We start from the raw sequence: 24,261 nt of genomic DNA on the forward strand, positions 1-24,261 counted from the left end.
TTATTTTGATATCACCCAAACCACCTGAATATCGTTGACTGACACACAATCGTGGATAAGTGCTTTGTTGTAGTTAGATTTCATTGGTTGCAGCATCACTAAGGGGCCATCCGTAAATACCGATATTTATTTAGAAACGAAAACTAGTCATTTCTCTTCACCCCCGTCCGTGAGAAACGAACACAATACAGATGGTACATAGTATCGATATTTTTCCATTGTTTCTGGACGTACGTGCTCACACATACAAACTGTGCATCGGTATTTTTCTAGAAACGAACAGTGCACTGGTTCCCTACCCTCGTCTAAGTGACCACCACTCAACACTCTACACTCACCAGACAAAGCTTGTCCAATACTCCTGGGCCCAGTACTCTCTTCTGCCCCATCATGTGAAGTCTGAAGGTATAAATCAAGCACACAAAGCAAGAAAACACACACAAGGTAAAACACCGTTATGCAAGGTACAGTGCATACAGGCCCGTAGCACGGGGATTTCAGGTAATCCGGCCACATGGGATACTGGACCAGATGTGAAAATTATTGACAAACAACCCTGTTTTACACGAATTAGGAGGGTTAGTTTTGCTACAGCCCAGCCATATACAAAGCCCTGTACATATTATTATAACATTCCACTTGTCTTTCTCGTTGTCTTCTTGTAGACGCCAAAAAGTGACTGGGCCCCGGAAGTGTGCACGTGTATAGAACTTTCAGAAGGATTGACGGAAATCGAGGGGGGGGGGGAGACTATTAGCATTCTTCAAGTGAACGAGGTTTGGCTGGCTAGTGATGGTAGCAAACAGACAGGGAATTAGGAAAGTGCAGCATCGCAAAACACCAGTATTCATGCAAGTGGTTCGCCAGGGAATACACCAGTATAGATGCAAGTGGTACTACATCAAGGTATCCTTGTGTGAGAGAGAGAGAGTTAGAATGAGCAAGTGACAGCAATGCTGACGACGATGGCAACTTACTGTCTTGCCATCACCATTGCCAGGTACAATTGGGTCAACACTGGTGGTTGTGTCAGCGGCAGGGGAAGTCATGCAAAGCTCATCAGATTTCATTCCTTGTTCATCGTCCCCAGCATTGTCGCCATGCTGGCTTGGAGTAGAATTACCGGACTGGGCATCCACACTTGTCGTACTTACAGCCTCGCCAGTACAGGACTGTGGTACATCATCAGTACTGCTACATCTATTAGCAGCTTCAGCACTACTGGCAGAACAATCAGCAGCAGCAGCACCATTGATAACACTACCCGCTGTCGTTTCAGCCATACCAGCTCCATCAATGGCTAGATTGCTGGAGTTTGTATCTCCGTCCTCAGCCTCTCCAGCATCACTAACAGCAGCAGGCAAACTGTCATCAGTCCTTTCATGACAGCCGTTGCCGGATGTCATACTCGCAACATCAGTTGATTGTTGATCGCTTGGAGCAGTGGTGAGCGCAGTATTCTGCACATTGTGTTCACTACTACCATCCTCTGCTGTTTGGCTGCTGGATGCATTGTCATCTTGTGTCGACTGGCTTGTGGATGAATCATCGTCATCATCCTTCACTACTTGGCCAGCATGCGTATTGCTTTCATCACCAGATACATTTCTGAGCAGAGATCACAGAAAACACCCGAGCAACATTTTAGAGGCTTTATTTGTACTCAGGCAATGTCTTTCTGGCAGCATACCTATTATTGCCTACCCAGTTTGGCGTATACGTTTATGATCACTTGTACTCAATGACAGTACTTCAGTACAAGTGCCCCGCAGGTTCTAAACAACCCCAGATCTGTGCTATCCAATACCAGTAACTCTTTTTAAACAAGTTGTACCAAGAGAGCAATGACCCTAGCTCACCACACTGTGAAGTGAGGACACAGGCATAACAGAGTACCGTTATTATTACTGGTATGAAGTTTGCAGACGTAACTAGTCTCTTTAGTTTGCAGCACATCGGGCTTGGTAACTACACTTCAACTCAATGAAATCCGGGCGCTGTGAGTCAGCGCTAGCACTGTGCACTGTGAGCCAGCGCTAACACTGTGCACTGCGCAGCCCAGGGAGTACTGAAAACCGCTTTTTTTAGTACTCTCTGGTGCAGCCCCAGACATGCCCTGCACACCGTGCTGTGAACTGGTGCAGAGTGCTAACATATTCATGAGATCAGATTTCTGTAACCAGGACACTAGAAGACTTTGTTTTATTTATGTATAGTCTTATCTTAAATGTATATAGCAGGGTATATTCTAGGACGAATTTCCAACCGGTTACGGTCCAATGAAGAGTCGGGGGGTCCGGGGGTCCCCCCGTAATTTTTTTTCAAAATACAACCCAAATATGGCACTCGACAGCAATTTAACAGATTTCTTGGTGCACACCGTACAAACTCGTGACCCTAGTACCAGCCCACGCGGCTTCGCTGGAAGTATCCGTCCAGAAAAAGCGTTTGACCATTCACAGCTCCATTCACCCACAGAAAAGTACGGGCGGTTGGAACTGATTTGTAACTTTTCAACCGGTCGCCAACAATTTCAACTGGTCGAAAACCGGTTGGGGCGGTTCTAGAAAATTCCCTGCACGATTTCATTCCGACAGTCATTTAGTGTTGTTTCTATTGTAAGTAGGAAAGTATCAGGAGAATTCTACCGAAACACATGAAATAGAACCCTGCTCAATGCTATGAAGTTACAACGTCAAGCAGCAGTGAATACTTGTCGCACATAAAATGTGATTTAGCACAACCAAGTAAAACGGGACTTACCTCAATGGTGATGCTGGTGACGGTGTGGAATGCAAATCAAAATCGCTATCTTCACTCCGTGCTGTTGCACTCTCCTTGTCTGCATCCTGCAGAAGTCATACGCAATACAACCATGCATACACGAACACATCACACAAACACATCACACAAACACATCACACGAACACATCACACAAACACATCACACAAACACATCACACATTACACGAACAAATCACACGAACACATCACACAAACACATCACACGAACACATCACACGAACACATCACACGAACACATCACACGAACACATCACACGAACACATCACACGAACACATCACACGAACACATCACACGAACACATCACACGAACACATCACACGAACACATCACACGAACACACAAACACACACACACACACACACACACACACACACACACACACAAACACCATGTACCATGCATACGCTCGTCACAAGAGAAGCACGCAAATCTGCAAATGCACTGGATGTGCACCCACAGATTTTCTCTTTATAGCAACAATAGCAACGATTCACACAACTGGCGAAGCCATGTGAATCGACCTCCAATGCACACACGAACAAACACACACACACAAACACACACACACACACACACACACACACATGCACACAAGCAAGCACACGTGCACACACACACACACACACACCATGTACCATGTACCATGTTTACGCCCGTCGCAAGAGAAGCACGCAAATCTGCAAATGCACTGGATGTGCACCCACAGAATCTCGCAACTGCATGCAAGTCATGTGATCAACAGTTAAGAGTAGGGGTGAAATGAGTGCATCAACCCGCTCGACAACTTCGATCGTTTTTTGCTTCAAGAGTGTACAACATAAAGCATACAGTTTTTGTTGCGTGTTGCGTGGGTCTGTGCGTGCTGGAGTGGCTAGCAACATTGTATGGTCTGTGTGTGCTGGAGTGGCTAGCAACATTGTATGGTCTGTGCGTGCTGGAGTGGCTAGCAACATTGTATGGTCTGTGTGTGCTGGAGTGGCTAGCAACATTGTATGGTCTGTGCGTGCTGGAGTGGCTAGCAACATTGTATGGTCTGTGTGTGCTGGAGTGGCTAGCAACATTGTATGGATACTGTTAGCCTCTGGTAGCACTGAAACTGTCATACCTGAGCTGAAAATTCCACCAGGAACAAGAAAGAGGATTTAGGGTTGGTGGCAGAAATAGTGGGTGAGGTGTATACCAGCATTGCGCTTTGAGCACTCAATAGTTGCCGGGCTCGTTCGAAAGCAATGCACCCGCTTGACCCCTAGTTGAGAGTAGATATAAAGTCAGACTACAGACAAGCGTCACACCACCACCAGCAGCAGCAACAGCAGCAGCAGCAGCAGGAGGAGGAGGAGGTAGCGTGACAGGAATAGACTATACCTTGTCTTCGCGCACACCAGCCTCATGTACATGTAGATCTGACACAAACGGAGGTTCACTTGGCGTGTCGAGGCTGCTTGCAGACTCCACACTTTCCATGTAGTCAAAGTTACCCAGCATGGATGGATCCTGATTTTAGAAACACACACACACACACACACACACACACACACACACACACAATCATGCGGAGCTTATGCCGCTGTGTAAGCAAGTATGCAGCATGCGTTCTACACTGACATCAAGCAACTCGTCAGCACATGGCAAACCAACATGTGCTGGTCACACATCAGTCAGTGACAACAACGTCGCCTAGTGCATCTCAATAATATACTTCAAAGTATACACGTGCAGTTTTCTGTAGTTTTTCAGCAAGGTATTTTTAAAAGTCATTGGGGACATTCTCGACGGCAATGGGTGTCTGTACTTCACAATTCAGCTAATACCGTAATCCTGCGCGCACAAGAACATAGTCTCTTGTTCGAAGACTATACTAGTACCTGTTTGTTCTGATACCTAACAACAATGTACTCAGTGCACCACACAGTGTGAAGATGAGAGCAGCTATACTACATCCACGGTCCCCGACCTGCCCTACTTCATTGCGACAGTTGAGTAAAGTATTGCAATAGACAAGTAAGTTACAACGCTCTACATGTACTACCCCATGCGTGGATATGTACAACTAGTTAACTGTGCACAGACTTTCCCAGCCGGCCCTGTTCAATGTCAGCCTGGCAATGGTGTTGCTGTACACTGGGATATTGGCCTGGGAAGGGCTAGCTCTCCCAAGCTGATCTAAGGGATCTCAACCGTGGCGGAGGTGTAGGCACCAAGCATTTAGCATCCCATTTAGTACTCATCGCCATTATTCTACACCCAAACGCAAATTGTGGAACAGAAAAACAGACACACGGACACACACACGGACACACATACGGCACACACCAGACAGACATGCAGACAGACAGACAGACAGACATACTTACCACAGTACACACACACACACACACACACACACACACGCATACACACACACACATGGAGGCCCACAGATGATGTCACAGTATGATACCTGGCTGGGATCCAGCGACAATGACTTCAGGTGGTGTGTGAGGAATCTTTCCACATTGTCCGCTTGCGCCAGCAGCTCATCAAGACTAGCCTCTCGCTCTGTACCTGCCAATGCCCCCTTCATACAAAATAGACAAGAAGAAGAGAAGAAATTCATAAGTTTGAGGGAGTTGAAACAGGAGAAGAGTTAAAAAAAATAACAGTAAAGAATCAGCAAAATTCACTATGCAAGACACGGGGCTGGGGGAGTAGCTATCACAGCGCGAACCCTAAACGGTTGGTTGTATGCTGTACATGTAGGTGAAACTGGCATGGGTTGGTTCTGAACGCACTCACCATGTAATTATGTCTACATTTGGTAGAACAGTGCATTCAACAACCTCAGTCCTGGGTAGTAATAGCTTGGGCAGATATCTCGGTGGCTACGCTTAAACATGACAGGAAACGAAAACAACAATGTGGATCAATTGCCAAGCTCAATCTCCGGACAGGTAGCTGTAAAAACTCAATGTCGCCCTAGGTTAGGAGCACAAAGCAAGGCTTGCGTACCTCAGCACGCTCCTCGGTCACTTTTTCCGCTGCCGCAATTGCTGCTTCGGCTTGATGAACATCCGTGCTGGTCAAGTAGTCGGAAAGGGTGTTGGAGAGCAATTGAAGTGTCTGTTGACGTAAGTAGTCTGATGTCATCAGTTGAAGACTGCGAAACACCTCCAACTGCAAGAACACATGCACATGTGACAATCTGTTAAGGTGGCTGGGGCGGTACAACTTTTTGGGGAATTTTTTGACTGCATTTTTGTGTTTATCCGCAAGGCAGAGATGAAATTTGAAAATGTTTTCTGGTGAATATCTGGAGAATAGCCTTCTCTAGCTTCCTATAGTTTTATTTTTACTTTTGGACAAAAATTGAAAACGTTTTATGAAAGGTTCGTGTTATTTTTTCACGGACCTTTCATAAAACCTTTTCAAATTTTGTCCAAAAGCAAAAATAAAACTATAGGAAGCTAGAGAAGGCTCTTCTCCAGAGATTCACCAGAAAACATTTTCAAATTTTATCTCCACCTTGCCGATAAACTCAAAAATGCAGTCAAAATGTGATCAAAAAGACCCCTAAAAAGTTGTACCGCCCCAGCCACCTTAATTCAGGCCAAAATTGACCAACATGAAGAAAAGCATTGAATTCCGGAGGTTTTATTAAACCACAAAACAAATTGAATTTACGGGAGTTATCAAAGAGAGTCATCACCATTCCAACAAACCACTTGGAGTTGGCTGTCAGGCCACATCGCCCCAGCACTATTATTTCATCAGTGTTTTTTGTATTGAATGGGCGCTTTTGATTACACGTTTACACAATTCTGGAACTGGGTTTTGTAATTCTCGAATGACCAAAATGTACGAATTCCGGCCATGTAAACGAACGACTGGAATTCACAACGCATTTTATTCATGGCATATCACAAACAAAATTGGTCGTAAAAAGATATCACGTGCGCGCGCACGCGCGCGTCGACCCAGCTTCGCGTACCGGTCCATCCCGGCGAAGGCTCCATGCCGGCAACAATACTGGGCTTCGATAAAGCTGAACGCGTGTGCGAAAGGAACACCCAAAATGATCTGGTCTAATAATCAGCTCCCAGCGGAAACTCAACAGCGGCAATTAGCTTTTCGGGAAGACAAAAGTAGCAACTACATGCAGTTGTAGCCCTGCTTTCGCGCCACACCGGCCAGGGAGGCTCTTCCTGGACTTGAGTCATGCATGACCAGACCGGTAACACACCGAGTGTGCAATTCTGGCGCCAGAATTAGAGAAATTCCGCCCTCTCTTCAGAATTGACGGATTTGACGGAATTGGATAAAATCAATTCTAACGACGGAATTTGTCACTTTTTGTGTAATCGAACTGTGCATCAACAATAACTAATTCTAGAATTGACCGAAATGCGTGTAATCGAAAGCGCCCAATGTGGCACTAACCCCTGTGGTCTGTCAAGCTTTTCGGCGGTGATGGCTGTGCATGTACTTCGAAGTAGAAGTATCTCAATGCAGGCAGCATAGGACCAGCATTATCGTCAGTGCATGATCTGTATATCGCTATGCACAGTAGCTGTCAGGTATACATAGTCACTTTAGTAAGAGTGATGACTGTCAAACTGTCAAACAGTCACCGTCAACATACTCCAGGTACAAAGACATAACTACACGTATAGTATGTAACTAGGTCAGGCCTGTTTTCCTAATCCACTTAAAAAATATAAACAACGACAATGACGACGACTGCAACAACAACAACAACAACAACAACAACAACAACAACAACAACAACAACAACAACAACAACAACAACAAAAAGTAGCTAAACCTTGATCTATCTGTATCCGATCCCCATGCCTGTAATTATTTTTCTCATATTGGCCACAGGCCATCGTGAGAATAAAAGATTTCAAACAACAACAACAACAACAACAACAACAACAACAACTTACCAGAAAGTGTGGCCTATGTTCATGTAGAGATATGACAGTAGCAACCTCGGAGTAGATGGAGTCACGCAGAGCGTCAAACAAGGCGTATGCCTCCGTGGAACTCGCTTTGCTGCCAGATGTTGCTTGTCGTGGCTGGCTGCTCGCAGCAGCTGTGGCTGATGTAGAAATATCGCGCATCCAATCATCTAATTGCAAGTCATCCAAACCATCACCGACGCCAATACTACCAGTTAACGCAGTAGCAGGAGCGGCAGTAGCAAACGTTGTGTCTTGAATAGCGGCTTCCAGCCAGCGTGATTGCGAACCAACCTCCATCTTAGGCAGATCTGTGACAGGTCGATCTCTTACATCTAAATCACAAGGAAAACCCCAACCAACGAATCGTTAGGCCAGAGTTGAGGAATTCATAAAGCAGTACATGCGCTACATGTTTGCCAGTACAGTACAGTACTGTACTGGCCGGCGCCGAAGAACGGACCGCCGAAGAACAGCCAGGCTAGAATTTCACCAATTTTTAAGAACGGTGTAGGCTGGATTTTTTTGCAGATAAGAACGGAAACGGTAATGTACACTCAGACATATAACTCTGTATAAATGAAAAAACGTATTAAAGACTGTACCATCGAATAAGAACGAAACTGCTGTGTTCGCTAAAAATCAGAACGGGCTAGGCTAGAACCCTGACCCCCCCCCAGTTCTTCAGCACCCGGCAGTACTGTACCCAGGACACATAATTATTATAATACTAACACTAGTACCTTTTGCCACTACTGGCACAATTACAAGGCAGCTCAGCTCAGCGCGCACACGAGCGTGTGTATGTTTTCAATACTGCTATATGAAGGCTACTTCGAATTATTTTTTAAATATACAATATTCTTCACAGCAGCAGCAGCGACAGCAACTACAAAAAGCAGAGTACTTGACTTTAAGAGCAGGTACAGTAGTGAGTATGACTGCAGCCATAGCGTTGCCTTACCCTTTCCTGGACTAAGTGTAGCTGATGGTGTCTTCTTGCGCACAGATGCACCTTTCTTGGCTCGAGGGGAACGTGCAGCAACTTTAGAAGCACTTGGAGAAGAATGTGACATTGTGTGTCTCATATCCACGTACTGAGAAGGGTGGGATGACGTGCCTGAGAAGATGTAGGGACCAGCTCCACTACTCCGGGAATGAGTTGCAGAGCTAGTCACTGGAGCAGATGGGCGGGATGGGCTGGCAGGGAAGTAGGAGCTTGCTGTGGTTGGCATTGCGTGTGCTGCAGCTGCAGATCTCTGAAGCTGTTGCGTTGCAGTGTACATAGGTGGCATCATTAACGGTGCGCTCTGTGAATACAATCCGGATGATGTAGTGCTGGCATCAACACTGCTCCCGCTGCTGCTCACACGGACACCGGTGTCTTGCAGACTGTCTTCTAGTTGCTGCTGAAGCATGATCTGTTGACACGACGCCCAGTACATTTGCAGGCTAGACAACATATGAGGTGGTAAGGACTGTTGCTGCGCTGCTGTTGCCGCCATGTGTAAACCTTGCTCAGTTAGTAGTTGATTGGAAAGCTGCACACTGGCTAACAGCTGTGCTTGAAGGTCATCCAAGCCCTGTCCCTGAGCAGGCTGCTGGCGGTGTTGCTGTGGACGCTGCGGAGAGCCATGTCCAGCGCCAGTGATGCCTGCACTGGTTGCTGGAACCTGTACACAAACACGCGCACACACACACGCGCGCGCACACACACACACGCACACACACACACGCACACACACGCACACACACACACACCATTACAAACAGGAGCAGACAAATTTCTGCCCCTGGGCTAACTGAGTATGTAGCAGCATGGGAAACGCAGCATTATGCACTGAATGACTTCTGAGTAGTACAGTACAAGCACATTAATTTGTAATAGAATTTGTTCCTATAATTAAAAGCAGAATGATAACAATACTGAACCAACATTCTGGCAGCGTTTGTTTTGGAAAATTTCAGCAGAGATTCTATAGCGAAATACATCTCTACCACAAACGTTGCATTCTGTACACATAAGCCTGCACCAAGGGTTTGATTGCTTTTAGGAATACTACTCTCGATCTGCAACGTTTGCGGTAGAGATGTATTTCGGTATAGAATCTTTGCTGAAATTTTCAAAAACAAAAGCTGCCAGAATGTTGTTGAGAAGGTTTTTCGGTTTGCAAGCGTTATGTTCAGCTTGACTTCAAGTCCATTCCTGCTGAACGCAACCCTGAAACATCACCTAGACAAGTATCAAGCTGATGACCATGGTTTCGTCAGCGTTGCGGGAGATTCGATGTACGTTGACGACATGGCTGCTGGGGCGGAAGATGAGAAAAGCACAGTCACTCTCTACTCCAAGTTGAAGGAGCGCATGGGTGACGGTGGCTTCAACATCCGAAAGTTTGCATCAAGTTCTCTTTCCATCCAGTAGCACATCGACACAGCTGAAAAGGCAGATTTGGTGACTTGCTCCGTATCACATCAGGAAGATGACCTGACGTATGCAAAGACATCAGTGAACAGCAGCGAGAACGACAAAGTTCTAGGAGTCAAGTGGAATCGAGTGCACGATGAACTAATCGTGGACATACAGTAGCAGCCATCTTAGCCAAGCCGAGCACCCGAATGACGAAGCGCGCCGTGTCATCGGAGGCCGCCCGCAACTTCGATCCCTTGGCTTAGTATCACCCATCACGATAAAGTTGACGTTGCTTCTGCAGCAGCTGCACGTGGCCGGGTTAGATTGGGACAACCGTTATCGCCACAATTGGCTCAAGAGTGGACCACTCTCGTCAACGCACTGCAGAACGCCACGCCGAGACGAGTTCCTCGTCGCTACTGCAGCAGCACTGTCAGCAGTGGTCGGGTATCTCTGCATAGGTTCTGTGATGCTTCTCAGACGGCTCACGGTGCCGTGGTCTACTTGAAGGTAGAAACTGACGAGGTGGCGGTTCAGTTGCTCATGGCCAAGGCGCGGGTGGTCCCAACTGCCAAGCAGACAATCCTGAGACTTGAACTGCTATCAGCTCTGATTCTAGCTCGCCCAATGGTCACAGTGAGGAGGAGCTTGATTCTCTCTGTTCAGTGTTCGTGAAGAATGGTTGATCAGTAGCACTAGTGCGATTTCATGAATAATAGCAGCCTAGGCTTGTTGGTTTGGCACGAAGGTAGTATAGTACATTTGCATAAGTTGTGTTTTGCGAACTGAACGCTATGCCTTAGGTTATCACTAGTGTAGGGTTTCATTTTATCACCTACATTTCACGCTTGTTAGGTTTCTCACACTCAGTGCACCTCACACTTGCTTTACTAGCAAAACCTTTCAGATGTTGTAGAATAAGAGTGTGTGTAGCAGTGAGTTTTCTCTCTCTCGTTGTAGCATTTTAGATTCGTGGCGAAGAAGTGAAGAATTGCATTTACTATTGCTACAAGACTTGTTGCGTGTTGTGCGTGCGGGTTGAGATTACCGAGGATTCTCACCAATGGTTATCCTGAGTTTTTGTTGCAGAAGTTGTTATCCGTCGAACAAACTACTAAGGCTCCGTTGATTGGTCCTGCTTGTTGCCCCGTCTATTTACGTTTGCCTTGGAAAGGGCAGGAGTCGACTAAAGTTTGTAGTGCAGTCAAATCTGTCGTTCGTCGAACATACTACGCAGTGCACTTCGTGCCAGTCTTTACAAGCTCTGAAGAAGATGATTCCCATCGCATCCGTTCACTGTCGGGCAGACTCACAAGTCGCACTCGGGTGGATCACCAATGAGAACCAAGAGTGGAAGCAGTTTGTCCAGAATCATGTTGATGAAATCCACCGATTGACTGGCACGGACGCATGGGGATTTTGCCCAGGGACACTCAATCCAGCGGACCTCCCGTCTCGGGGCACAACACCCGCTGAACTCCACACATCAATGTGGTTGACTGGTCCAGCCTGGTTGCACACTGCAAACCGACCACCTGGCCAGCAGCCTCAAAAGGGAGAAGTGCCAGAAGAGTGTACAGCTGAGAGGAAGAAGAAAGTGGCACCAGCACCCGTCACTCTACCGTCTGTACCAAAGCGGAGGGTATCTAGAGCGGCGGCCACTCGAGTGAACAGTCTGCGGCACCAGTTGATCCTGCAAGGCAGAATATGACAATAATGTTATGTTATTTATGTTTGCTGCTCTCTCTTTTCTCTCTTTTCTCTCTCTCTCTCTCTCTCTCTCTCTCTCTCTCTCTCTCTCTCTCTCTCTCTCTCTCTCTCTCTCACACACACACCACGCATACAGACCAGCACACTCACAGTGAAACTTGGTGCAGCCCAACTACTGTTCACACTTGTCTGACTTGGCTCTCCACGGGAGAATATAACAGAGGGCCAGACACCACTGAAGCCAGATGAGGGCTTAGCAAATTCTTCGTCAGCTTCCAGAACGTAGGGCCGTACCGATGCTGCTGCTGCTGCTGTAGAGAAGTACATAAATAAATGTAGCACACACACACATGCATACAAGACAAGAACACGAGACTCATGGACCAAGCAAGAGTACCATTGTGCTTCCAGAGTAAAGCAGCTAGAAGTTGTCACTTCAGTGATATCACAGCTTTCTCGGAATCGGCCTGGCTCAGGCTGGCTACCTTCAGTGATATCACAGCTTTCTCGGAATCGGCCTGGCTCAGGCTGGCTACCTTCAGTGATATCACACCTTTCTCGGAATCGGCCTGGCTCAGGCTGGCTACCTTCAGTGATATCACACCTTTCTCGGAATCGGCCTGGCTCAGGCTGGCTACCAGATTCTTTCTTGTTTCGTGACAACAAAAGTCTTGGAAGATTTGGGACACCGACATGGCATCAGATGTCCTAAACTGAAGTATGAGAAACATCAAGACATCCTTGCGATAGTGGAAAGCTAAAATACTGACATTTCCCTATCTACTCCCATACCAAGGGTATCTCTCTGTGACGTTCTGTTACTCACAGATCTGGCCTCTTCTGGGCAAGTTATGATGTCATCATGTCACTGAATTGAGTGAAAACCTCCAGCTGCAACCAGAACAGCTACTCTGATCAGCCTTGGGGTTTCACCACTGGAATCAATGCATTTTTCACTACAAGTTGTGATGTCTTCATAACAGGTGAACATACCCTTTAATTGTAGTCGCTGAATCATCATCACTGTAGTAGTTCATGTAGAGTAATCCCACTACGGTAAAAGCCACACAAGGTCACCTATCTAATTAGAAATGGCATGTCACCAACCTGCCCTGTCTCTGCCTGGTCCAGATTGCTTTGTGCTAGGAACGGATCGGCGTCTCTTCTTGCCAACAATATCGCTACTGGCATCATCACTGTCGCTAATAAAACTGCGTCGCTGTGCTCGCTTGCCAAAACCGCTATCCCACAATAGATCATCATCACAGTCTGCAGGACGACGTGCGCGGCAGCCTGATACTTCAACAGTGTACGTCCCAGTATCCGATAGTTCTCCTTCGTCATCTTGGTCTGGCAAGGAGAGGTCTCCCCGACCAGCACTAGCAGCAGCACTAGCAGCAATGCCTACAGTGGCAGTAGCACCTGACTCTTCCGCCTGCAGAAGAGGCAGAATGCCACAGGAATAGAGAACACACGGACAGCATACTCTCTGCTCACCAAATGTACTGACTCTGACACTAAGTATACTACACCCACTGGGGAACTGTTGCAACACATGATACATTACAGAGAAACTCAAATTGCTAGGAAACACAGGTACCGTATTCTCCGGAGTACAAGCCGCACCCAGATTTTGGTCACGAAACACAGACATCTACCCTGTTTATCACCATTAATTTCCAAACACAGACATCTACCCTGTTTATCACCATTAATTTCCAAACACAGACATCTACCCTGTTTATCACCATTAATTTGACCATCATAGCATAAGCTGTATAAGACTAGTATGATGTCGAATGTGCGGCGTATACTCCAGAAAATACAGCACTTCATGCTAAGGCCACCCTTTGTTAATTCATTGTTTAACGTCCTTTTTTTCGCGAAAAGGTACGCGGGAGGGCGGAAAAAAAACAAAAGCCCATTCCAAAAACTGGAAACCCCAATCAAACATTTTGACCAGTAAAGCATGTGATATATACAATATATCTGGGTCTAACGGCACTTGCAGGCATAGAACAACACTCTTTGATGGTACATTGGAGCACATGCCTGATGAATCCAACAAAACAGGTACATAGCATGGATTTAGCATGTCATGAATTCATTACATCTGGATTTTTACTAGGACACACACCGTACGATATTTAAAAGCCAACAAAAAAAGAAAAAGAACACAAGACAAAGGCATGCCCGGGAGGCAAGATTATAAGTTTACGGTCATGATCGGCACACTGTGAAACTACACAATCATGTATTTACAACTTCGCATATTATTGGTACTACTACTTTCTTGTTTTTTTTCCCGGTCGGAGGCAAAAAGGTACGCGGGCGCGGACGTTAAACAACGAATAAAGAAAGGGTGGCCTAACAAAGGAACACACCACAAAACCTACACAGTGTCAGACATGGCAGGCGACCAAACATTGGCTGGCATTCCCATTGAGATTTTTCGACAAGATCACACATTTCCCCAGAATACACTGCTATACGGAAAACCAAGCGCATTGAAATAGCCACAGCTACTTCTCAAAGCATTCTGCTCAAAAGAACTTGAAATGAGTGAGTGTATGTGGCAGTTCAGGTAACCGCCACAGGAGTGTTCCGCCATTGCAGCCAGGTGCATGTGAGAACAGTCCAGGTGGAGTTACTCAAAGCACCTACATTACATCGGGTGCGCACTGGTTACGAGGACATCACTTACAGCTCTGGATATCATGCTGGCTTTCATTTGAATAACTTGTGCGCACTCATCCTCCAATGTCTTCTGCAAGTCTAGCTGCTGCACCATTTCTTCCTTCAAGCGACGAAGTGTGACTGAACAAAGTAGAAGCAAACAAAGACGTACTACTCCGTAAATGACACACGTCAACGTCAGATGCATAATTAACTGATGGCTTTGTCCATGCACAGGCCAATTGGATACCCAGGCTTCTATTACAACTGCCTACCCTCTATAGTATTCCACTATCATTAGCAAAACCATCCCAACTCCATTTCTTCTGTCTACTAAATTGACGATACAATTGGGTGAACTTACCCATTCCACAATATAGTGGAATGGGTGAGTTCACCCAATTGTATCTACTATGAAACTGCAGGAAGCCTCCAAACTTCTTCTCTACTAAATTGACAACATGGAAAACAGAGGAGTACAAGCTATGCGTTGGAGTCCACTAACTAGACCAGATTTTGAACAGTCAGACGTGCACAATCTAGCACAAAACTGACAAGGAGCACTGAGACATTCCACGGCATGAAAGTGAGCTTGAGCACTGCTCGATAGCGCTAGCCAACAGCCTTCCAACTTGGAAGGTTCATGGATAATATTTATTAGTGATAATTCCAAAGAGGGGAAGGTAAGCGCCATCGCATACCGCGTGCCCCACTGTTTCCATGTTTTCAATTTAATATTTCCTTGCCTCACCATCTGATTTCTTCTGCCTACATTCAATATTTGCCAGTTTTCAACATAAAAATGGCAGTGTTATCAGATAGTGAAACATGTTCATTGAATGTATCAACAAAGGAGTGGAGACAAGTAATAGCCTATGCATTGTTAACAAAACCCTGTCCTGAAACAAACACGAACGAAGATCAGCCCTGTAATAAGACTCTGTGCAAGGGCCCTTTCAACTGTGTTTGTCACCGCAACAGCTTACCCATTGCACATACTAAAATTAATAGTGGCAGAGAACTTGAATCTTTCAGCGAAACCCTATTGTTTTTAGTTAAAAATAAAATGAAATTTAGCTTACCATCTGAATGCAATCGGGCACTGGCACCATTCGCTACGTGCTATTCATGTAAGCAAACAAAAAAACCACATAAGTCCATTACGATTCACAAACACACAAACACAGACACACAGACACCCTAACATAATTCACAAAGAAACTCAATGAGCTACTCATGACCCACTGCTCTTCACAGTGTGAACATGTACACGCACATACTACATGCCACATGACCGTTGCCTTGTCTACAGCCAATCAACGACTTTCCTCTGTGGGTCACATATATCTATAATCAAGCGGGCAGATATATACTTATTACAAACTAGTATATACACGTACACATACTGATTACATACTAGTATATACAGCAAAGAGAGAGAACAATTCGCTGTGACTCTAGTTCCGTGTCCATGCACGATCATCAACCAACCCCCTTTCTCCTCTCTCCGCTTACTGAAACCCTGCTAACCTCTGGACATATGAGTGCTCTTCGTGCAGTGAAACACCTTGCTTATTTATATAATTTGTCCTACTCCATCATTCCACACAGTGCGCTTGGCCGCCTCACTCCACTTGCACAATACCACCACAATACCAGCACAGTGAGGACAATTCTGTTATGGTATTGACTGTGCCATACTGTCATCATGGTCATCCCTGCGCATCACAATATAATTCAATAGGATAGTCCTCGTGAAGGCAAACAGCACAGCGGCGAGTGGCGGTTTAAGCAATGACCGAGTCAGTTTTAACTTCCTTTTTCAGGTACTTACTAAATCACCAAAATTAGCACGTTCCAACTCATAGTTGTCAAGCTCCTTCTTCAACTTTTCCAGTCGTTCTCTTTGATCAAGCAGTTGAACATACTGTGCCATGTCATCAGCTGTCACATAACGCATAAAATTGGAATAGCCTTCTCCATCTTCATCTTCCTCCTCCTCTTCTTCCTCCTCCTCCTCCTCATCATCATCGTCGTCGTTTGTTGTATCAGCATCGTCATCATCATCACCCTCATCCTCTTCATCTTCTGCATGCTCTTCTTCCTCCTCATCCTCACCTTCCTCTTCACCATCTGAAGATGACTCATCAGCATATGCTGCACTCACCAGTGACAAGCCTCTACCAGGTGCCTGTACAAAGACATGCCGATACATGCATACACATGCCCACGTCCACACACACACACACACACACATACACGCATGTACGCACCCCCCCCCCCCCCACACACACACATAGACAGGTAACATGCAGACAGACAGACAGACACAGACACACACAAACAAACAAACACAGGTATAGGGTCTTTGCACAAGCAATACAATGACTATAGCCAGCAAACTGAGAATACAGAGGCGGCAAAGCCAGCCAGGACTAGGACGTATGTGTGCGTATGCAAACAAGTCAGACAAGGGAAAGGATGTGACTATTTCAGTGTATCAGTATTCCTTACCGTGGCTTCAAGCCGTGTAGGCTGTCTCTGACTACCTTCTTCAGCCTGAATACAACATGGCACATCCACGATACCGGTATACATGTAGAGGCATACAGTGACAGGCAGAACACATGCTGTATGAATCTACACTGATACTTGGGATGAGACTAAGGCCACACCAAGTTGATTCTATGTTTCGCGTCGGAAACTTTCTGGAACATGTATGCGGGCGAAAAAAGAAAAAAATACGGGTGGGAAAAAACAAAACTCCATTCTCTGTTTACTGATCCATGTCGCATTCTCTGTTTACTGATCCATGTCCATGCACACAGATAGCACTACTAAACAGTCAAGTATTAGTTATTACACTACACTACAGTGCACACACACACACACACACACACACACACACACACACACACACACACACACACACACACACACACACACACACACACACACACACCTGAGCATGTACATATCCCGGAGAAATAATAACAAACACTATTTATAATATGAATAGACAGAAGCAGTCGTTCCGCAGCTATCTTCCGATCACCACAGAATCGGCAAGACTCGCGGAATTCCTCGGATCCCCGAGGCTCTGGCTAGGAAAGCATTGTTGCCCCAGTCATCGAGACGGCACCGGGGTCCAGGTTCAGCTCGTTACGCATGGCGAAACGAGGCGCCGTGACATGTCATGAAATATCCAAATGACGACAATGCGCCACAGCTGGCAGACTGGGCTGGAGTGATACCGCAGTGGATTTCATCGATGGCTCCTTCTGCACTTTGCCAAGAGTCGAGTGGAATTCCTCTCCATCACAATTATCCCGGAAAATCTCGAAGTCCTTGAAACCTGGAATCTCCGCTCGCTTGGCGAGCAGGCCCTCCAGGATGGCTTTGAAAGACATGTTATCGTTCACACTTTCTCCATACTATTCCAGGCATCTACCTGGAATAGTTATCTATCGAGAAGTTGAGAACCTCCGCCATACTGGCTAGAGAATGTTTGCCAGAACAGCCTTCGATTGATTCGTATGGGGTGCTTTTTTTCCTTTCTTGTCAGCCATTCGAAAAGGTACGCGTGCGGTGACGCGAAACATAGAAATTACTTGGCGTGGCCTAATGAATAACACAAGCTTCAGGCTCTTTCCAATCAACATTTCAAATGTCCACAAACACTTTCATTGCCTTCTCTTCAGATGGATACAGGCAGAAGAAGAAACTAACCAGTGCAATACTCCTTTAAACAATGTATAGGTGATATAAGCAGCAGTAGGTAGATTAGCGAGAACAAAACACAGAATAAGGAGTAAAGTGGTACTTCTCACACACATAAAAGATAACAAATTCTACAGTCATGAACTAGCGCTGTACCAGTATGTGTGAAGAGGTGTGATTAGCGTGATAGGCGTTGCGACAACAGTAGACGACAAAATGAACCGAACTAACGATGTGTGGATGTCCTACCTAACAGCTGCGCATGAAGAATAGTCCTACCTAGTGCATGACTGTCCTGTGTGTAGGATTTGTTATGTTTCTACGTGCGTGAGAATCATCACCGTACCCCTAATACTGGGTTCGTTTATCGTCAATCTATCTACTGCTGCTTATATCACCTAGTTACAGTGTTTAAAGAGTACTGCACTGGTGAATTTCTTCTTCTGTCTGTATCCACCTGAACAGAAGGCAATAAAAGTGCGCGTGGAAATGTTGATCGGAAAGAGCGTGAGACTGAGTCCTGTGGCGTTCATCACTGACATCAGTGACATCACTGACATCAGTGACATCACTGACATCAGTCTCATCACACCGCCACACTGTCGTAACAGTTACTACTTCGAAGTAGGAACATCAATGCTTGGGTTCTGGGTGGTTTTGAAGTCAGTTCACACAGCAGCACGTCTGGAATGTCACATGATATCAGTGACCCGCTTCATAACATGCTGGTAATATGCAAAGCACACAAGTTACAGTGAAAAGCCAATGGACAAGGTTGGGAATAACCGTTGCCACAAATTCAAGAGAGAAACAATGAAATATCACCTTACTTCTACACATAAGTTAGCAATGGAACTACTGTAAGACATGTATATATAACGAGGAAGCAAATCTAACGTTTTAACGGATGACATTTCTTCGTTATAATAAGATCCGTTGAGGCCGTACTGCTTCATATATGCTGTGTGTGGATATGGCAGAATACTGCAAGATCGTTAACATATCTTCTCGTTAACCTATGAATTTTGGACAATCGTTAAATTTGCGACTCGTTATAATAACATGTCTTACAGTAGGCTATAGTGTCTGTGAGCCTCAATCTGCGGACAGAAGTGTTTGTGTCTGTGAGCCAATGGATAATGTATGTATTGCCTGTGAAAAAGGCTAGCGAAGCAAACAAGACACTGCGAGGACCTACCTTATCCCTCATCTTCATCAACCCACCGAGTTCTTCTCTGTAGGATTTGATCCTACTCTGACGGATGTTCATTTCCCGAATATGCTGAGCCAATATTGGGTCGCGGGCTTCACTGCGTGTTTTCAGATAATATTCATACTGGGCATGAGCTACAGCATCGGCTCTAGCAACTTCGAGATCTCTGCTATCATCACCATGATCTAGTGGGCTCTGCTGACTGGCTGCCATAAAACGTGGGCTGGTACCAGCATGATGTGATTCACCCTGCATACAGTGTACACATACGTGTAGAACAAAAATGGGCTCTTATTTAAACCAACAGAGCTTCTTCCCTTACAACAAGCAGGAGAGAGAGAGAGAGAGAGAGAGAGAGAGAGAGAGAGAGAGAGAGAGAGAGAGAGAGAGACAGACGGACAGAAGAAGAAGAAGAGAGGGAGAGGAAGAGAGAAATACTTAAAATAAGCTCTATACAGTATCTTCTATATTTCCTGCAGCTTGCGCTCCACCCGTAACCCTTCAGCGCCTTCAAGCTACTAGGGATTGGTCATTTCATCAGGAAAACAAATCTAGTTTCACTAAGTAGAATGTATGCATTAGTTGTGGATGAACTTGTCACATATGCAAGAAGCCCACACCCCATGATCCCTCATGCAAAGTGGGTCTGACCATATCAATCTTTTTTCTTCTTCACAAAACCAAGTTCCGTCTGTGCCTCTGTGGGTGGGTGGCTCAATCGAGGCCAGTTCCACTACACAAAATGTCGATAGCTAAACAATCAAGGCATACTACACTGAGTGCCAGGTTTCAAGACAATCCATTGTTCGGTTTCAAGGGACAGAGGTCACAAGGTTCGTGAGCAAACTTTTTCGTTCCCTGAAAACTACTGATAATGACGGATCACCCCTAAAACAGCATTGGGGCGTAGCAAAGTACTTCTACATTTAATTCCCGTAGCTATGCAGAAGACGTTACTTCAGTAACGTCTGGCGCTAGCCAGGGTCCACACAGCTTTAATTCCCGTAGCTATGCAGAAGACGTTACGTCAGTAACGTCTGGCGCTAGCCAGGGTCCACACAGCTTTAATTTGGTATTTGTGTGTGTGTTTGTTTGTTTGTTTGTTTGTGTCACGCCTGGCGCTATCCCGTATCTGTCCCGTACTGTACCGTACCAGCAAAGACAGCTGGCCACAATATTTTTGTTTGTGTGTGCCATCGACATGCCTGGCGCTATCCCGTACCTGTCACGTACCATCAAGAGTACGGTACCATCAAGAGCATGAGTATATATGCGAAGTGTATCGGGGGAATGCATTCAGTGCATTAACATTTTGTGTGGATTTGTGTGCGAGGCCGAGATCCCACTAGCAGGCTGGCTGGGCCGCCTGTGGACCAGCCTGGGAATCGCATGTAGGCTGATAGCATAATAATTATAACGTACTTATATACAGTCATGTAGATGTATAGCAGGGAGTCATATTATGTAAACGAATCCCTCCTGTAAGGGGAGATTTTCTGGAAAGAAATACGAAGTAGGGAGACGAGTAAATGCAATCAGAATGGATGTTAGTTGCCGTCAGTATAGTAATAAGAAGAAGAAGAACGCCCGTGATCGGCAGAGTCAGCGCCGGTCCCAGGAAACGTCAGGACAGACATCCCGTCGACTCCAGAACGCCCGTGATCGGCAGAGTCAGCGCCGGTCCCATAGCTATGCAGAAGACGTTACTTCAGTATCTCATTGAAACATTTTTGCAATACAATGATGTAGCTAATCAAAGGAAAAAGCATTTCCATCAGTTCTAACAACATGCACGATGAGCTAGGCAACAAAGCATAGCGCAGGGCCCTGAGCTTCCAAGCTCTCTCGTTTGGTATTTGTTTGTTTGTGTGTTTGTTTGTGTCACGCCTGGCGCTATCCGTATCTGACGGCAAAAAAGCATAGGATGTTATAAATTTTTCAATTCTCCAATTTTTTTCAGACATATCCTGGGATTCGAACCCGCACTATCGCCCTTCATGCATTCCCCCATACACTTTGCATTCATACCCATTCTTCCAAGTTGCTTCACGTTATGATCTTGCGTTTGAAAGCCCTATTTGAATATTGCGGGCAGCTGTATGTGGCCAGCTGTGTTTGCTGGTACGGTACGGTACGGGAGACGGTGTCGTATTACCCTCGATCGTACCTGTCCCGTACCTATCCCCTACCGTACCGTGCCATCAAAGACGGCTGGCCACAATGCATATTCAAATAGGGCTTTCAAATGCAAGATCACAATGTGAAACAACTTGGAAGAATTAGTATGTATGCGAAGTGTATCGGGGGATGCATGCAGGGCGCGCGATAGTGCGGGTTCGAATCCCAGATTATGTCTTAAAAAAAGGATTTTTTAAAAGAATTTATAACATCCCTATGCTTTTTTTTGTCTAGGTCATCAAGGCAAAAAAGCATAGCGTAGGGCCCTGAGCTTCCAAGCTCTCTCGTTGGTTACCCCCACACACACACGTGCACACACATGTGCACACACACGTGCACACACCATGTACCATGTATACGCCCGTCACAAGAGAAGCACACATATCTGCGAATGCACTGGATATGCACCCACAGATTTTCTCTTATAGCGACGATAGCGGATCTGAATCTGTATGAAACAGATCAAGACTAGCGCCAGATAACTATCTAATCCACACAACTGGCAAAGCCATGTGAATCGACCCCTAATGCACACCTGGTCTACACCACACGGAGTACATCGGACACACACACACACACACACACGCACACACACACACACAGAGCAGATTCTGGACAATGACTGACCTTGGGTTGTTTTCTTGGCGAAGCCCTAAGATGAGACAAAAGTCAGTCAAAACAGGAATGGCCAGTGTTTAATGCAGGTATGTCTCCACACAGATGGAACTTTAACACTCACGCTCCATACATTGCTGAAAAAGTATTCACGATTTCCAGCAATTCAGCCAACGCCATCAACAACTACAGACAGTGTCAGTGGCGCCTGGTGAATTCCAACCCTGGAAGCTGTAAAGCTGTGATCCCTGGGGTTGATTTCACCCCTGGAAACTGTAAGCCTGTGATCCTGGGGGTGAAATCCAACCCTGACCCCTGGAAACTGTAAGGTTGTAAGCCTGTGATCCCTGGGTGAAATCCAACCCTGACCCCTGGACACTGTAAGGTTGTGATCCCTGGGGTGGATTTAACCCCTAGAAACTGTAAAGATTAGATCTCTGGGGCGAAATCCCCCTGGCAACATTGTAATTTGGTACAGAGTTACTACAGAGTTGTAGAATCCACCAGGTCAATACCAAACTAAACTCTACAATAGCTGTGGGTTCTCATCTTACATGGTAGGCCTTTGGGAAGAAGTAGGAAATGGCAAGGATGAGGATGATGATGGTGCCGCCACCGCCGTTGCCTCCCGAGCACCAGCCACTGCAGCAGCTCCATTTGTTCCACTGCCTCTGGTACTCGTGCGCATCAGATCAAGCTGAGCAGCTGCTAATGCACCTAGCAAAGTAGTACAGAATAGAGCAAGAGAAGAAAACTGCCAATGTAAGATAAAATGGAGATCCTGAACGCTTTCACTGGCAACATGAGATTCAAATCACCAGTATGCTACATAGCCTTGGGCTAGTTTTCAAGAATAAGCTGATAATCGTCTGCATATTTGAGAAGCATAACAAGGTGGGTAACACAAAATTTGCAAGTCTAAACGGAAAACTGCACCTGTAGGCAGTGTAAGCTGTGTTCGTACTGTCCAAAGCAGGGGTTGCTTTTTAGAGTACTTTTTAGTGCTCCCTGGTTCACAGACTGCAGATCACCAGTTGCAGTGTACTACCTGGCCGGTGTACAGGCACCATGTTTTATGCAGGCATAGGATAGTGCCAAACCACACGTTTAGGCGACAAAAAAATAGGACGTGTTTCAGAATTTCAATTTCTGAAAATATTGGACCAGCTTTGGACACACCTGCCGCACTGGTTCCCCTGAATAATCACCCCTGCACAGAACACAAATGCAGACAAGATCATTCACAGCAACACAAGCTCATACCTGTCTGCGACTCGTGCAACCTTTTCAAGTCATCGCGCCGTGTTTCTAACTGTTGAGTTGACCTCATAACTTCTTGAAGACGTTCAGCAAGAAGAAGATAGTAATCCTGGATAGCAGTAAGCTCCTCTTGGGCTTGAGACACTTTCTCTCTTGCTTCTGCAGTGGATTCACAAGCATCACTGGCATCACCAGTGGTACTACCACTATTACTGCTGCTTGTACCAGCTAAGTGTGGTGGTAAACTATCACTGGCCTCATCCTCTGATGTTGAATCTGGAGACTAAGTAGACACACACACATGTAGACACACACGCGCACACACACACACACACACGCACACGCACACACACACACACAATCTTGTTCTGGTGACACTGCAGCCACCACCACCACCACAGTACACTTGTCCATGGCACCCAAGTGAACAATAAAATTATCCACGCCTGCCAGTCTCAGATTATCCACGCCTGCCAGTCTCAGTCGGGACCATCCCAGGATGTCGTAATCTGACAAGCCACTCGATGACGAAAATGCTGTTTTTCTCCGGGCACGCGTTGCGCACTGACCCACAGTAGCATACATGCATATGAACTCTTGATTATGGACTTACGGTACTATTGCTTAGCTAGGATTCAAAGGACGGGCATATCAACCTGGATCTACACTGCCAACATCACAAACTAAACCCAATTACTGGCACATGCGCTACACTCTATACCACACACC

At 45.9% G+C, this 24,261-nt stretch overlaps 1 protein-coding gene across 3 annotated transcripts in view; it reads right to left on the reverse strand.

Annotated features, from left to right (window-relative positions):
- LOC135814590 (uncharacterized) overlaps positions 1-24,261 on the reverse strand; it is a 32,592-nt gene that overhangs the window by 1,279 nt on the left and 7,052 nt on the right. The window contains exons 6-23 of one of the 3 annotated variants that reach the window (XM_065327733.1): positions 23,536-23,815; positions 22,827-22,989; positions 22,285-22,309; positions 19,465-19,728; positions 17,061-17,105; positions 16,381-16,737; positions 15,629-15,668; positions 14,575-14,687; positions 12,978-13,305; positions 12,021-12,178; positions 8,712-9,420; positions 7,733-8,082; positions 5,796-5,960; positions 5,248-5,364; positions 4,173-4,301; positions 2,764-2,849; positions 978-1,608; positions 339-399 (exon numbers count right to left, since the gene is read on the reverse strand). In XM_065327733.1, coding sequence (XP_065183805.1) covers positions 339-399; positions 978-1,608; positions 2,764-2,849; positions 4,173-4,301; positions 5,248-5,364; positions 5,796-5,960; positions 7,733-8,082; positions 8,712-9,420; positions 12,021-12,178; positions 12,978-13,305; positions 14,575-14,687; positions 15,629-15,668; positions 16,381-16,737; positions 17,061-17,105; positions 19,465-19,728; positions 22,285-22,309; positions 22,827-22,989; positions 23,536-23,815 — 4,021 coding nt within the window. Of the gene's footprint in view, positions 1-338; positions 400-977; positions 1,609-2,763; positions 2,850-4,172; positions 4,302-5,247; positions 5,365-5,795; positions 5,961-7,732; positions 8,083-8,711; positions 9,421-12,020; positions 12,182-12,977; positions 13,306-14,574; positions 14,688-15,628; positions 15,669-16,380; positions 16,738-17,060; positions 17,106-19,464; positions 19,729-22,284; positions 22,310-22,826; positions 22,990-23,535; positions 23,816-24,261 lie in introns of all 3 variants that reach the window. The other 2 variants (XM_065327732.1, XM_065327734.1) reach the window with 2 other exon arrangements.

This window comes from Sycon ciliatum, chromosome 4 (genome assembly GCF_964019385.1).
Source record: "Sycon ciliatum chromosome 4, ocSycCili1.1, whole genome shotgun sequence".
Classification (NCBI taxonomy): Eukaryota; Metazoa; Porifera; class Calcarea; order Leucosolenida; family Sycettidae; genus Sycon; species Sycon ciliatum.